This window comes from Pocillopora damicornis, chromosome 10 (assembly GCF_964200805.1).
Source record: "Pocillopora damicornis chromosome 10, jaPocDami1.2, whole genome shotgun sequence".
Taxonomy (NCBI): Eukaryota; Metazoa; Cnidaria; class Anthozoa; order Scleractinia; family Pocilloporidae; genus Pocillopora; species Pocillopora damicornis.
In genome coordinates this window covers 806,219-822,077 of record NC_142679.1, presented here as the reverse complement: position 1 = coordinate 822,077, position 15,859 = coordinate 806,219, and the positions used below count along the sequence as shown (strand labels likewise).

General features: G+C 37.3%; 1 protein-coding gene and 1 long non-coding RNA gene across 3 annotated transcripts; both read left to right on the top strand.

The window, feature by feature from the left end:
- Positions 1-160: 160 nt before the first annotated feature.
- On the top strand, positions 161-7,405 carry LOC113667681 (uncharacterized). Of its 2 annotated transcripts, none has more exons than XM_027183542.2 (5): positions 161-740; positions 865-993; positions 3,521-3,559; positions 5,145-5,286; positions 5,883-7,405. In XM_027183542.2, the coding sequence occupies exons 1-5, from the start codon at positions 537-539 to the stop codon at positions 6,236-6,238; spliced, it is 870 nt and encodes a 289-aa protein (XP_027039343.2). In that variant the 5' UTR covers positions 161-536; the 3' UTR covers positions 6,239-7,405. The 2 variants fall into 2 exon arrangements, with proteins under 2 accessions (XP_027039343.2, XP_027039342.2); XM_027183541.2 differs by having other exon boundaries at positions 336-740; positions 5,142-5,286.
- A 4,770-nt stretch (positions 7,406-12,175) lies between these two features.
- On the top strand, positions 12,176-15,450 carry LOC113667769 (uncharacterized). Its single transcript, XR_003445921.2, has 5 exons — positions 12,176-12,228; positions 12,417-12,456; positions 14,180-14,288; positions 14,778-14,986; positions 15,297-15,450. It is a non-coding gene; the product is annotated as an uncharacterized LOC113667769 (long non-coding RNA).
- Positions 15,451-15,859: the final 409 nt, after the last annotated feature.

Genomic DNA, 15,859 nt, shown 5'->3' with positions numbered 1-15,859 from the left:
GTTTGCAAGCTTCTTTCATCTCCAGCGACTCAGCGCTAAGAGTGTTAGGCTAACGATTTGTGCTTCTTTCGAGCTTTTAACCTTTTGACATAGCACTCTGCTCGTTGTGCTTTGCAATATGTTGCCAACAAAAGAAGATACAAACGTGACGATGACGATTTTAAGCTCTAGTGTTTCTACGCAGCATGGAAAAGTACTTTCTACACTCAAATTTGTCGGTACCACACTCGTATTGGAGTTTTTATGCAGGAAAGATTTTCTTGGCAAGAATCCGGAAATATTCATTAACGTAGGAAAAACAGATATTTAATATCGTTTGAAGATCTGACAATGTCATCATCGCGAGCTGACACAAGTGCCCTGGGCTGGCTCAGAAAACTACATAAATTAACAGCAGTCATATCATCAGTCCACATCGTATGCATTCGGTTCTGAGGAGAAAACTGTAAACTACGTTCGAACCCTGACCGCATAATCTTTACAATCCTACCATTCGAGCCACTTGTGAACGCCTGCTGTCTTAATAACTGTACCATATGGCACTCTGGCGAGCTATTGTCACTTTATCTTTCGTACTGCTGTTGTTATTCCTCATTTCATCCGTGGAATCGAAAAGAAAAGGATCAAAAGGAAGAAAAGACGATCATAAGCAAGTCACTCTTCAGGAGCTGTGCCGTAAATCGGGGCAGAACTCAAGAAAGCACATTTTGGAACTCCAAGCATTTGTCGACCTTAGCAAGGTACAATTACACTTCAAAGTTGTAGAAAACGGCCTTGGTTTTGATTACACTATAAAGCGGAGATTTAGTAACGTTCATTTCTGAAAAGAGCTTTGAGTTTGGCATGTGTCTTTTCTTTTTGCAGGCTTTCGCATGCTTGAAGGTAGAAACATGTTCAAGAATTCCGGTTTGTTTTGTCGAGGATACGCCCGACCTCAAACAAGAAAGTCTGAACGACTGTACAGTATGGAGTCTACTCTTGCATGGGTTGCAGGTAATGTGGCTGCACTTAAAAATTTTTTTTTTTTTTCGTTTTTGCTGTTACATAGGTTGTGCTCCTGGTTCACGAAGCTTCGGGGTCACTAGCTTGCGTAGCTGCCGGAACTATGACACGTAATGAAGGTCCATCTTCCCATGTTGTACAAAATGTTTATTGTATTTTTGATAAGTATAGGCTTTGGAGAAAGTTGCAGCGTAGGCAAACATAAGAGGACGCCATTTCTAGGATCTTTTTAAACTCATTTTCAGACGAGTAAGGAGATTTGTTTGTCGATCCTCCATGAAATTCTGCGAGACTCGGGGAAATGGCTCATTTCTGCTGAAACCACAAAAACTGATTTTATCCATAAGTTAAAGTTTCCTGTATACGAGAAAACGGTTCAGCCCAACTAATGGAGATTCTTTGATAATGATGTCTCGAATGGCAAAAGATCCAGAACACTTTTGACAGCACGTTACACAGCTGAAAGGTATATCGACATCGGCAGCCAAAACAAGGGAAAAAAAGGGGACAATTTAAACTCTATACAATGTTCTTTCATTTGAAAGTCACGTGGAATAAAACATCTGAGTTTAGACATGAAAGATGGGGCTGTGAATATTTTTTACAGGTCTCGTAAATCATCAAAGAACTTTCCAGGTAACAATTAATTTATTTTGTTCTTTCTACACACCAAGATGTTTCCTTATAGTTAAGGTCAGGACGAAAACTCTCGATCGCGTTCATGGGAAAATAGGTTGATGCCGGGAAATGATTTATAATGGGATCAACTTGTCGTTTGGAAAGTTATACAGATTCCTTCGTTCTTGACATGTTGACCTATAATTACTGCCTCACTACATTCCTTGTCATAAGCATATTAGATGAATTTAGTGCTACAGTACATAGATACGTACTCTCTAAAGAAAGTGCAGACAAAGTACTTTTATAATAGTGATTTTTCGACAACTTTTAAAGCGCCCAACTGAGAACTTAATTAACTTGCGGATTGCGTTGACAGATCGATAAATGGTTGTCTTGACGTGGCCTTGTCAAAGATGGGTTAGATGTCTCAGTTAATTGACTCTTCTACGATTGCTCGTGTTGTAATGGAATCGACTGCTGTTTTAGGAGATATTCTCAAAATCATTTCACAAATATTTATGGTTGTCTGTGGTGTTAGTGCACCGAAATTTCTCGGAGTGAGTTCCTATTTCCTCGTGCAATCGCCTTATCTGTGAATCGGTTAATGACAGCTGTTAAGACTGTCATGGCGTGTTCGGTCGAAATCATATCGCGTTTGCCGTCTTGGTTTCAAATAAGTTCTTGACCAAAAACAACCGATTTTTCTTTGATTGACCGATTACAAATTATCTCAAAAGCAAGTATATAAGCTGGTACTTTTTGTCTTCCATAGTTTGGCAGAAGATAAAAGTTTCATTGGGTCAAACTGGAACCACAATGTACCCCAATTGTTTCTTTGGTCGTGATAGATCGTTTGTACAGTAAGTGATAAGCAGCTTCTCAAAACAACTTCCTTTTTTATGCTGACGTGAGTAGCGCACGCTTTGATCACTAAACGGAACCGTGCCTTTTGATGCTCTCAGAGTTATTTTAGCCGGAAATTTAGTTTGGAATTACGTGTTGAACCGCATGCCAGTTTGAGGACGCTCGGGAAGAAGAAAAAGAGGAAAAAGAAAAGAACATTATTCCACTTTAGAACTAGAGAGTGGAGGTCTTGTGAGATCAAAGTTCAGCGTTCCTAATTCTCTTTAAAGAAAAAAAACATCTTGACAGTCTTCCAAGTCTATTAAGTTTGGAGGATACCGTAATCCAGTTAAAGTGATCCGAAAACAGCCGACTTTAGAAAAAAAGCTATTTTTGGCAAGGTTTACTGTGAAAAAAAAAAAAGATAAAATGGAACTTTTTCCAATTTAAGCCAATGTCTCCTTGGATCTATGGTCATGTATTTTCATATCCTCATCATTTTCAGCGTTTTTTTCGTGCTTGTCATAAGCGTTTCATTAAAGGATATTAGGGGATTTTGAGGATGGATTACTCGTATTAATTCAATTTACAGCAAAAAGGCGGCATTATTTTGTCTGAAAGTTAAGCTTATTACAAACCGCTACTACAGAAAATATCCTGACCGTAACTGGTTGGAAAAACGTATTTTTTGATGCTAGAAATACCCAATGATAAAATCAGTTGAAAGTACTTTAGAATTTTTACTGCTTCCGGTGATCAATACAGTCCTTACATTAGATACATGTGAGTCTCTTTTTTACCATACCAAGAATACCGCATATACTTTCCCGCCCTTGTTGACTGATCAAATGAAAGTATTAATTTGGAGGAAATACCCATTTTAGCAATTGAGGATAGCCATTTGAAAAGACAAAATGGATAGAAAACCATGTAGTGACACTTCAAAGAAATAGCATCGACAAAGTGCGTGCAGGGCTTACACAATTTTTTTGCCCAGGTGTCCCCGAGTTCAGGAGAAGCACAATAAACAGATTTCTTCTTCTTTATTTTCTAGACTAAGCGACGAATTGAGCCTGTGAGGGAAAGCTATGCGGTAAGTGGTTTTAAATTATCATGTTATAGTGAGTATGTGACTTCTTTGGTGTAGACAGACAGACAGATGAAGACAAACAGGAAGATGGGAAAGAAAAATTACTTTTTTAGATTTTGGGTAAGATTGACATTACATCTGCATTTTCTTATGACGTTTAACACAAGTTTTGTGCTCACTGATTCCATGGAGTGCTTTTACATCTGAGCTTAAGATTACTTTATGATAACCTACTTAAGTTCACAAAAGAAATGGTACTTGATACACTTTTCCACGTTTAAGTCTCTTGAAAATACCCATGTCCAACATTCCAAGGTCAAAACAGAGACCTTTGGTGAGGTCTCAAATCTTTCAAGTACACTTAAATGAAATGCTGCTCGCTTTGAGTTATCTTAGATTGTTGCTCTCCACTTGACATTTAGGGTCAGCGGGGCGTTTGATACGTGCGGGGCTCGACGTCCTTTACGTCAAATGCAGATCCTTACTCAAATTACCCACCATTTCCTTTGCGTAATTCGCTGGCACAATCATACCTCCTTACAATATCTTAAAATTATGTCCTTCTTGTTCGTTATCGGTTTGTGCCAATGCTTAGGCACAAACCCCTTAGAATTTTCTTACAAAAGACAACTTTGCCGTGTGTAATCCTTGTTGAGCGATCTGTGAAAAGACTAGGAGATTGAATATTTTGCGAGGCCAATTTTGTGTTGTGAGCGTGATAAATCTTTACTTAAACTTTCGGGGAAGTACTATTTTTACATAGTAGCGAACTCAATCATTTAAGAATTTCCCAAAATATCTTTACTACACTGAGACGAAAAAAAAATTGCGAAATGCGTCCGACCTTGGAGTTTTTAATGCCAGAAATCTTAACTTAAATTACGTCTAGTCCCCAACAAGGTGAAAACCTTTGCGGAAGTCGACGACGAATTGAATCGATCTTTGATTTGCAGCTTTGGACAATTCATAATTCTGCAAAATCGAGCTCAATTTGTTTTCATCCGCCTACAGCTGTCTAGGAACAAATGTGTACCGGAATAGAGTCATGAGCGCCCCCCCCCCCCACCCCCCCTCCTCCAAAAAAAAGAAGCAAATCGTGAGCGAATGCGAAGACCATGATTAAGACATGTTTTAGCCTATTTTTTTATGTGACCTACAAATTTCCCTCGGTATTGTAAATAAAAACAAGTTGAGATTTTCCCCAACAATTGCCGCGTTGGTTCTGGACAAAAGTATTTTACATGGACTTGAAAAGACGAAAAAGATAGACTTTTGCTTGAGTAGATGACTTGACAAGTAGATTTACCAAGAAAAATTGTTTGAGGTCCTTGGGGCTTGCGAAGGAGAGATTCTACTCGATGACAAGTTTTTTCTTTTACTAATGTATCTTGGGTATACTTCTCCTTTAGATTCCCACTTCGTGTCAAAGGCGGGTGATTTATTGTCTAAACTGTTTGGAATGCCAAAACTAGTACTAATAAAAATGGTCTTCTATGTTGAGGTATAAACACACACTCGCTATGTAACTCCACCTGCTTCTCTCATTATCAAAGCTTTTGTTGAATATAGTCTGTTCCGTTTTCAGCAGACTCGTCGTAACAATGCCCATGTCAAGCCTCACACGGACAACACCTGGGACGAGGCCGTGAGCAGCCTTTGCCATGGCGCCAATGTATATCGCTTCATACCTGGGGATACTGTCGAGGAGGGAGGGACTGGGAAAAATGGGAGTAAGTGTTGTATTAAATTCAGCGTGATAGGATAAGTCTCAGAGAAAGAGTCCAGACATCTATAACATAAACGTCCTTAAGTTTTTCTCAGAATCAAACTCTCTAGTCTCTTAGAACACCTCTACTAAATGGGTCTCTGACGTTAATCCTCTCTTGATTTGTCATTAAGTCATGCTAGAATGTGTCAGCTGATTCACGGAATGAGGCAAATGGTGGGAGAGGGGGTGGGAGTTGAAATGTTTTATAACTTATGAGTAGCTATAGGTTACGACATCATTTTTCACATCTTCCTTCTTTTTTTCGAAAAAACTCGTGTCATATTTTGATTAATGTTTAGTTAAACACAAAGATACAACTTCATTAATGTTTCAATGTTTTTTGAAGATGTTTTTTCTTTTTTTCTTCTTCAAAAAAGAATCAGATTATTAGACCTGCGCTCTAACTGAAATTTGACGAAGAAAATGAAATTAAACATCGTGACCGACACGTTCTCAAGATGCCACAGAAATTTTTAAATATGTTGTTAGTCATATCAAGGCATTGCCTTGGAATAAATTGACCCATTTTACACTAATATTTTTGTTTATCTTCATCAGCCACCAAAAATTCATCCTCCACAGACACTGGAACTTTGAAACCCAAAACATCCCACAGGAATACAACCCTTCGAACGATTGGCCGCCCTCGAAAGAGAAGACAAGGTGGGGCTTTGTTGGGCTCCCTGCTCAGGAGGCAAATGAAGAAGATGAAAAGACAGAATACCAACAGCAATTCATCTTGTGGTATCCTTGATGGTTGTACTCGCATTTGTGTTGGCCAAAACGAGAAATTTACCCACGTGTCCGACTGCACACAGTTTAAGATCAAATGCACGTCCAAAAGGTTATTCAGATCTCGTTCAAGAACGGGAAGAGGAAAGGATAAAAGGAAAAACCCGCGGAGAAATAATTAAGGAAGTGACTCGGAGTGCGTAACGGGACATGAATGGTTAATGAAGAAAACACTTTAAGACTTTCTGTTTCTGTTTCAGCCCACGCCTCAGTAAATATTTTCACAAATAGGGACTTTTTTAAATCCATGTTACCATTCTAATGCTCATCGAAGTGAATGCAATCTGGGACTATTTTTGACAATCTATTGAATGAAGAAAGAAATCAGCCTGTAGAAGAAAGGGGAACAACCTTTCGTGAAAATTGTGATCAGTTGAGTGATTGCTACAAAATTCTTTAACTGTCTACACACGCTACGTCTAAAAAACTCGTTTGTTGAATAAGGAATTCACTTTTCTTTCTAAATTTTTCCTCACATAATTTTACTTTGAGCGCCACAAAGGCGTCCTTAGAGATCATTAAAAATTCTGTAAGTACTGCGTTGAACATACATTTTAGCAGGCTGGCCATAAAATGGCCGATAATATTAGATATTAACTGCACTCCACTTTGCCTCGATTGCAAAGAGACCGCCGACACTTCCGTGTCACGTGACAATACTTATCTTACAAGGAATGCTCATATAGGGCTATACAGTAAGATTAAGCACTCGGAAACTTGAGTTGAGTGGGGTGAACAACACAACAATAACGACCTTAAAGATAGAATCTATGGTTTTGTGGACATAATAACATATAAAGATGAATTAATCTCAGTTTTCTCATTGGTTGAGGGTAGAAGATATTGCAAATATCGCCACCTTTCTTTTGAAGTGATGAGAAGAAACTGGAAAGCTAGAAAAATGTCACCACAACCAGTGGCTCTCCAAAATTTTGCTTATCCACACTCTTGATTTAGCACTTTCGCGTCGAAGACGATGCTCTGCGCTTTTGCTCGCGGAGATTTCTCTTGTGTTAGTGATAAGTAGTAAAGGATAGAGTAATGCATGTCTGCAATGCATGTCTGCGATGCATGTCTGTGATGCATGCCAGCAATGCATGTTTGCAGTGCATGTCTGCAATGCATGTCTGCAATGCGGAGAAACCATCCCACGATGGAATGACGGCTTGCAAATGGTATTGGTTGCCTGTAAATGATTTTTTGAGTTGGATTCTGTAAATAGAATACGTAGTTTGTTATGGAAAATTTGGATGGTTCTTAAAGAGCCAATATAAGCTCTGAAAATGTCATCAAAGTATTTATGTCATTCATGTACAAGTGGGTCTCCGTCTGACAATTTTATGGGAGAGCGATCGAGGCAAGATGGATTACCAACAAGCTTTGATATCAGTGGTCTTTCAGGATTGATAGATTCTTTTTCTCAAATTCTTCTATTAATTAAACTCCACGTCAAGTGAAGAAACGAATGTTCAAACTAACGCTCTCGGTTTTAACTGTTAATGCACACTTAACTGCATATATCACATGAGGATAAACCTAGGTATCCTTTTCTGCTTAAATAAAACGCGCAGCAAAACTTTTTCTTATTTAGATACGATATATAGGAAACATAAATACGGATGCACAGAAAATAACATTGCTTAATGAGGATCTTCTTTGAACATAAAGGATTAATTCAATGAACATCAATTAAAGTTAGTGGAGTACAACTCCATTGTACTTTGACGCTTGTTTACTAATTGGACAAACAACATGCGGCGCTAAATTGACACCTTCAAATAAAAGGAAAAAGAACTGGTTCTCTTTGGCACACCAGTAAGTGAGAAATTAGAGTTTCTTATTGAATCAGTAAATATAGAATAATTCATGGCATCGGTAGCACTTTAAAACTGGCGCTGAATGTTGAGTAAGCGTCTCTATAAGCCTCCCCTGATACAAATCTTACTTCATACGCTTCTTCATGAAACAGGGCATACGGTTGTATAATCAAACAAATTAAAGCCTATTAGTAGCGTACTGACAATTGTCCTATTTCATAAAACATTCTTGTGACTGACTGTTCGTGCAGACCTTTCATGGTCCATTTGTACCAATTTCTTCCTCAGCGTTTATAAAATGTATTAAAACCTTTTGGGTAGAATTATGGCAGATGGGAAATCAAAGTGAGAAAGAAAACGCATTACTGCTGATCTAGAACGCTGAGTTTGTTTAATTTTCCCTCGTGATCTACGTGTTCAATTTCAAAGCCAAACTTTGCTTGATTAATAGAGGATAATGAAAAGCAGCAAACCATTTCCGACAAAAAAACCGAATATTTCTCTTCATGTTTTTAAACATAGGAAAAGAGGAATATGTTCCTTAAAGTTATCTACGGTTTTGTCATCAAACAATTAGGTGGTCTTCACTTCATATTTCACCTGTATAGAATCAGAAAAAATAGACTTGTACTAGCTAATCAAGAAATTTTTATCACTTAATCTTATTTGCAATTCTAATAAAATAAATGTGCGGAAATTTTCCATAACTGAACAACACCACGTACTTAAAATCAGAAACACATCTCCACACCTGAGAAGATTGGCAAGGAACCTCAACGGCTGCTAGTTACAGTGCGTGGTATCGAATCCTTGGTCCATATTTCACCAAACAGTAAAGGTTTGTCAGAAACTTTTCAAAAACTACATATTCCGCTTAACACATTTTCTTCGACGTCAAATGAAAATTTTAAAGTATTCTATGGATAAATCATACAAACATTGTCGTTTACAATTCATCATCTTTGGTACATTTCGACACAGCTATGATACATTAATGTGTTCCAAGGTCCGTGAACTGTCTCTACGTTTCAAAAGCTCGGCGAATTCTGTTATTATATCATTGTGGTTTAAGATTATTCGCTGAAAACCCTTGTGTTTGATGCTTTTGACTCTAACATGTTTTCTTGTAACAAAAACGAAAATGTGGACCTTTTTGTTCTGAAACACAAATATCGGACAATTTTTTATGTTTTTTAAAGCATGATCAGTCTATGATCCAAAGTTTCGTATTCAAGATAGAATTCTTAATCTAGCAGCATAAACTTCACTAGGTACGTAAGTCCAACAAGCGCACAAGTTGGCTTAAAGTTATGTGGTGAAACAGACTTATTAGTTTGGAGACAGCTGTTTATTCAGTTCTACGAGAATTTGTATAAGAAAAAAATATACTCATGTCTTTAGATACAACTTTTCTTGATTCCTTACTCTCTGAGATTATATCTCTATTTCAACTTCTTTTGGCTACATTTTATGGTACGATGTTTATTCCAAACCTTTCTGGTAAATTCAATCAAACATCAAGACTTTCCTCAATCTGCGAACAACTGGAGTAATTGAACAACGAACATAATAATTTAAGTGCAAAATGGTCTTTAACTTTGGCAATCAATATATCGTGTAAAACTGACACCTTAAAATCAGTAGCCACCAATTGGTGAGAAATACGAGTTATTGCTTGGAATAATTTATTATAAACAGGATCAGGACCATAAACAGCAATTAAAAACGCTCTCGATCAATGACCAAATTGCAGGTATTGTTAACATGTAATTTCTTGAATATTTGATGTAAACTTAACTTTCCGGATGTTTTTTGCAAGCGCATGCGCTGTTAGTTTAACAAGCTTAAACATGTCTAATTTGATAATTATTGAGCCCCATCAAATATTGATTTCTTTTCCAGAGAAAACAGTTTGCGAATGTGGGGGCTCAAAATAGTTTATGCCTTACCAGAAATACACGTCAGCTTTTATTTCAGCGTTCTGGAGTAAAATAAATGATTTGTCTGCTCCGAAACTGAGAGGTCCAGGAAGAGCAATACTCTCTTTTTAAGTATTTTGTGTACGGGCGAACATCCTAAGTAAGGGATCCTAGCCTGAAGCACGCTATTCGCTACTTGGAAATGAGGATTTAAATCCTGGATCAAACCACAACCTAAATTCGTACTTTGAAAATAAAGATCTCAATAGGAGAGTGACTTCAGTTTTGACCATAATTCACTTATTCTACCGAGGAAGTAGTAAAACAAAATGAAATGTTTTGTTTGAGGGCATATGCGATCGAAACAAGTTCGACAAACATGAAAAAAAATTCTAAAATTCAGGAATACAAATATAAAGAAATAATATCGCTGCATTGTTTCATGACTAATCCAACAATAATATACCAAATGAAATAAAGAGATCCTTAAGATGTCTTGACCAAATCTGACGACCATATTTTCCACCTTGTATACCCAACGATTTCGCCATCGAGTTGAAAAAGAATTTAAACGAAAATAAGAAAAAAAATAATACGGGAAAAGCTTGAGAACGCTCGAGGCGTTAAAAAAAAAAAGATGTACCATGAATGTTTTTTTTTTCCCAGTAAGTACCATAATTGGAAAAAATTTGCAATCTCCTGTTATAAGAGTGATATACGTTTCTTTCTGAACATAAGAACCCTCATATTCACTTTAAGATTTTGCCGGGTATTTAGAAAAAATATATTAATTAAATTAAGCAAAAAGGAAGAAAAAACACGATATTTACGCATTTTGTGCTCAGGTTTGGACGAAATTAAGTTATCTCATCATTGAAAACAATGACGAAAATCTCTCACATCACCTGCAAATTGAATCTTGAGTAAAAAGGATTCTTCCGACAGTAGTTTGTGAGGTTGAAATTCGTGCAAAACACCATTTTGCTAAATAGAGTCAGAACTTGATTTGAATATGTCATGATTAATTTTTTCTTCGCACTAAAAGCTAAAAAGTCTGGTGCAAACATAGGACTGTCGAATGTTATATGATGCGCGTGCCCCAGTTGTAAAGAAACATATGAAGGTAAAAGTAGGTTTTATACTGCAACACATTTCGTGTTTGTTAATTTCAGTTCAGAGCATTGAGTTGTTTAGTGAGTGTGCAAAAAGAGTCCTTCAGGATACATACGTTTGCTAATTTACTTCAGAATAATACAGGAAAGAGTTGATAAACACAATATCGGACGGTAAGCTCAGGCGAGAACTAATTGAAATTTTCACACGATAAAAAGCCACTGGTTCAATTGGAGACTATCTTTATTATTGTTATCATCGGTCAGATAAAATCCTTTTTTCAATGGGCAGTGTAAACACTTTGGATGGAAAATCGCCTCGGTTGAAACGAAATGAAAAAATACGCGAAAACCGCAGCAATAAAACGCTTCTTTTATATTGTACGATTCGTCTTTAAGAATTTTCTTGTAAAACGATGTACTGTTGATTGTCAACTTTTACTTTTAAATCAGTGGGGTTTTATTAAACTTTTGCTCTTCAATCGAAATGCTCCTTCCAGTCCCACGAAAAAATTATAGAGTTTTAGTTTTCAAATTTAATTTCATACATGGGAACCAACTGTAAAATTGCGTATAAATTGCCCGTAACGATCAAAACTATAGTAGATTAGGGAAGTGTTACGAATAATTGTGATGTAAATTCACAGTGATTAGGCAGTGATGCTCAAAAAGGCATAATCCAATATTCCATACTGCATTTCCAAAATGCATTTGACTCACGAATGCAACTTTAAGATAAAGTAAAATAAGTAGTTTGTGGATCGAGAAAAAGCTCAAAACCGATGATGAATTTAAGGTTACCACTGTCGAAAGAAAGACACGAAATAGGAGGAAGTTACTATAAACACCGGAAGGTTTTTGCGGTTACTTGCAATCTAGACCAAAAATTAAGCAGAGAGAAAACGTATTTGTGTTTAAAAGAACGATAGCATATGACAAGCATGCGGTCAAACAACATTTAAGGGTGTTATTGACCACGATGAAGCACTTATGTTTTCATGTTAAAGGCAAGTCTTCTGTAAGGATTGTTTGGCGCAACGCGAACATGATTTTAATTGGAAGGAGTATTTGCAAGCTATGATAAAGGCAGGGATGTTTTTGGTTTGAAAAATGACCGAGAGGCATGTACGTGCTTCGAGTTGTAACCGTTTTTCCGTACTTAATTAGTGTTTACCAAAGATTCTATCTAGATCAATTGCCAATAAAGCTTTAGTCTTATAGATATAGTCTATAAAACACAAGACCGGATTCTTCTCCATTTAAAGTACGCTCCCAGTGCATTTGAAGTGAGAAAATCAGAGATAACATCTAGAATTTCGAGAAAAATGTACACATTCTGCATATTCAGATGCTGATTAGATTTTTGCGGGAAGTGGTTGTGGTATAAATACATTAGAATTACAAGCGTCGATTCACTTTAACAAGAAGTGTTCCTCTTTTACAACTTTTCAGAATTTTAGAGGCGCGACTTCTTCAGCGATCTCGTTCTCAGGTTGGTATCCTCACCATTACTTATTAAGAGCGATCAGGCAATTTTAAAAGAAAACAACAAAACTAGCATAAAATTCACAAAACATTTCTATTCCTCAATGACCGAAAATGATCCGCTCAAATTTTATATTTTTGAAACAAACGCATCGCTTGTACCGAAGGTAATGAGGAATTTCACATGAATTTCAAAAATATTTCAAAGCAAAGGGTAATGTGATCAAGAAGATTATTTGCTGGTTAAATTGACCAAAAGAAAGCGAACAAAGCTGCAATACTAAAATTTTGAGATGCAAATAATTTTGAAACGATATGGGTAGGACTTTTTCCCAATCGAAAATTCGAAAGTTAATATGTCATTTAGAAAAATTACAGGAGAAGACAATTTCCCAAAATGTAGAAGAGCAGTCGTGGTTCTATAATTATTATTTGTACATGTTTTAATATATCGGTGCCTGACTTTTAGTCTCTTTTTTTTAATCTGATATTTGTCACCGCGTTTTGTTACGAACCTTTTAATAGTATTTGGGAGTGGTGTTCATCTTTTTTAAATTAGGTTTTAAATTATTTTGGATTAAAAATGGCCCAATGCGATGTTATGTCAAAAGTCATCTTAGCGATATATTTTTTTTCTCTGAAGTAGCTCAGAAGTACTGGGCCAAAAGTCGTCGTAAGGAAATTTGAAACCAGTACCAGTTTGAGAGACTTCAAGAACGGGTAGTTTTCGTATAAATTTAGCACTAACGCACACCATTCATCCGAGTCTTTTTGCTGAAGATATCATCCGCGATTATGTCTCCGCCAGTTAAACCCCATCATTTCATGTGATTGGTTCAAACCTTGTGGGACTCGATAAACTTAATGATACGCTAGTCCACTGAATGCGAGTCGTTACTTTCTTTAGAATAAATCTCCCTCGCAAATCTTTTTTGCAGTACATCATGGATTGCAGTCATTAACAACCCAAGACGAGTCTGAATTAATTATAAATGTGCATGCCAGGTTTTCAATCTTCATGTTGTGTCAAAGAACTGTTGGTTGGGTAGAAAGAATAATGGAGAAAAAGAGTTTATTTAGTTAAAAAAAAAACAGAAAAACAAAACAAAACAAATAAAAAAACAAAACAAAAAAAAAGGTAAATAAAACGAGTCTTACCTCCTAAAATACAATAACAGATCTCTTTCATAGCACAATACCTCATATGCGATCCATTATAGGCATTTCTCATGGTGCTATGTCCTGAAAGCAATAAAAACATTTTAAAACCACCGACATAGGTGCCAATTCGACCACCATTTGTTTTTTCTTCGCCGAAGAACGCCGCAGTCGTATTAGTCAGCGGTTGACAAATAGGTGGAGTAATATGCTCATAAATTCCTGTGGAAGGACGATACATCATCTCACAAGAAATGTTTACATTACCATATTTTCTTAAGTATAGGGCTCTCAGCTCGCGGGTTGGAGCTGCGCTGTTGAAATTCCGAATGCGCGGTCATTGATTCTCAGCTCAAATCTACCACTAGATCTGCCTGAAAGTCACCTCTGATTGTGATTTCGTTACAAATCTTTATTTAGTTAACAAACGATAAGAGTCACGTCAAAATCTCGTAAGAAACGAACGTCTGAACGTTAGGGGCAAGCGGGTTTAACCACAAACTAGTTAAATTCGTGCAGCTTGCCGTAAACTATTTCAAATATGCAGACTTCATTTTGTTTCTTATTTACAGTTTACTTACGACATGGCTGGAAAACTTATTATCCTTTGCTTCTTGTTGGCGGTAGTCACAATTGCAACTTGCAAACCACGAAATCCTTTTGCAGGTCTTTCCCAGCGAGGTAGGTCTTATTTCAAAAGACATCATATGCTCAGATTAAAACGGATCAAACTATGATAGTCTTTCTACAATCCCATAGAAGGTTAACCTGCAATGGACTTGCATCCGATGCTGGAGAGTAGCAATATTTCTAGTCGCCTCATGCTACAGAGACCACGACAAGATGCTGGCTTTATTTATCGCTGGGGAGGGAGGGAGGGAGCGGACGATTTTTACATGATCCCTCGGTTAGGTTCTGTAGGTAACATTCTAACGATTCTCCCCTCCTTGGCTGTTCAACTGCACTCACCATTCCATAGTTCCCCTGTTAGACTCTGTTGGCGACAACTAATCCCCCTTGTTCCACATGAAAAACATATGTTCCTCAAAATCATCGGCCCTACCCATTCCCCCTTCCCGAGAAAAATAATGAGTGGCCCTCAAGCGCTGTCTGAAAGGGGCACTTGGCTCGGGGACAAACTTCTAAAACTTTAACTGCATTTTACAACAGATATTTTGATGCTCGGAGAGGAAAAGCGCGGTGGCGGTTGTCCAAGGATGAGTTACTGTTCCACCTCCTCTAATTGCCAGGGTTCAGTCACCGATCAAAACGGAGAAGAGGTTGGACTTTTTCTTGTTACCCCTGGAACTTGTGGTTCAGGATTTAATACGGTGTGCTGCACGGAGTTCATGTACTATGGTGGTCTTTAGAGAGTTCAGGTACTTCATATATAGAGCGAAAGTATCTTTATTTATTTATTTATTCATTTGCGTTATTTAGATAGCCTGGCCCAGTTCAGCTAGTGTAAACGATAACAAGGCCAGACCTCAACATCAGGAGCTAGGTTTCCTACTTTTTGAGAGAATTGCGCAGGCTCTTTAACGTCCCTGCTAGCCAGCACACAGGCGATTCAATTGATTTTTTCATTTTTGTCATCTTGCGGCGGTGAGCTGTCTATAGACAGGCTTGAGGCTAAGTTCTTTAAAGTACATTAAAATTCTTACTTTTGTTCTTTTTTTAAATGCACAGGTAGACCAGCCAACACAGCAAGCTGCAAGAAGTCATATTTACATCAAAAATAGCCTGTCTCTCATTAGGTGTGATTATCAAATCTCTAAAAGTCTCGATTCGTTTTTTTTGTAATATCATCATGAGAGTATAATAAAGACTGCATTAAACTGGATTCAATTATTGCATTTTGAGATCACTAAAGCAAAACTTTATTTCAACCCCCCCCCCCCCATTACCTCTTTTTCTATCTCATAAAACATGTTATCTCACTTGAGCCGTGGAAGTGGTTCATTTATGACTTCTCATTTCAGTACCAAGAGATGGTCCCACCAACAACTGATGAGACTATAAAACTGAATTAGTTTGAGTAGATCGTCGTACCTTCTCTTACTTATCACGAGGGATGCATGGTAGGAAGAGGGACAAATTAAAATCATTAGTTTTCACATGGGGGATCGGATGATTTTGGTTGCGTCAAAAATTTACCTGATCCTCGCCTCACTGGTATTCGATTTTCTACAAGCCCCCTTTACACTCTGTTAGCAACGACTGACCTTCGCTCCGTTCCCCCTACCCCCCCA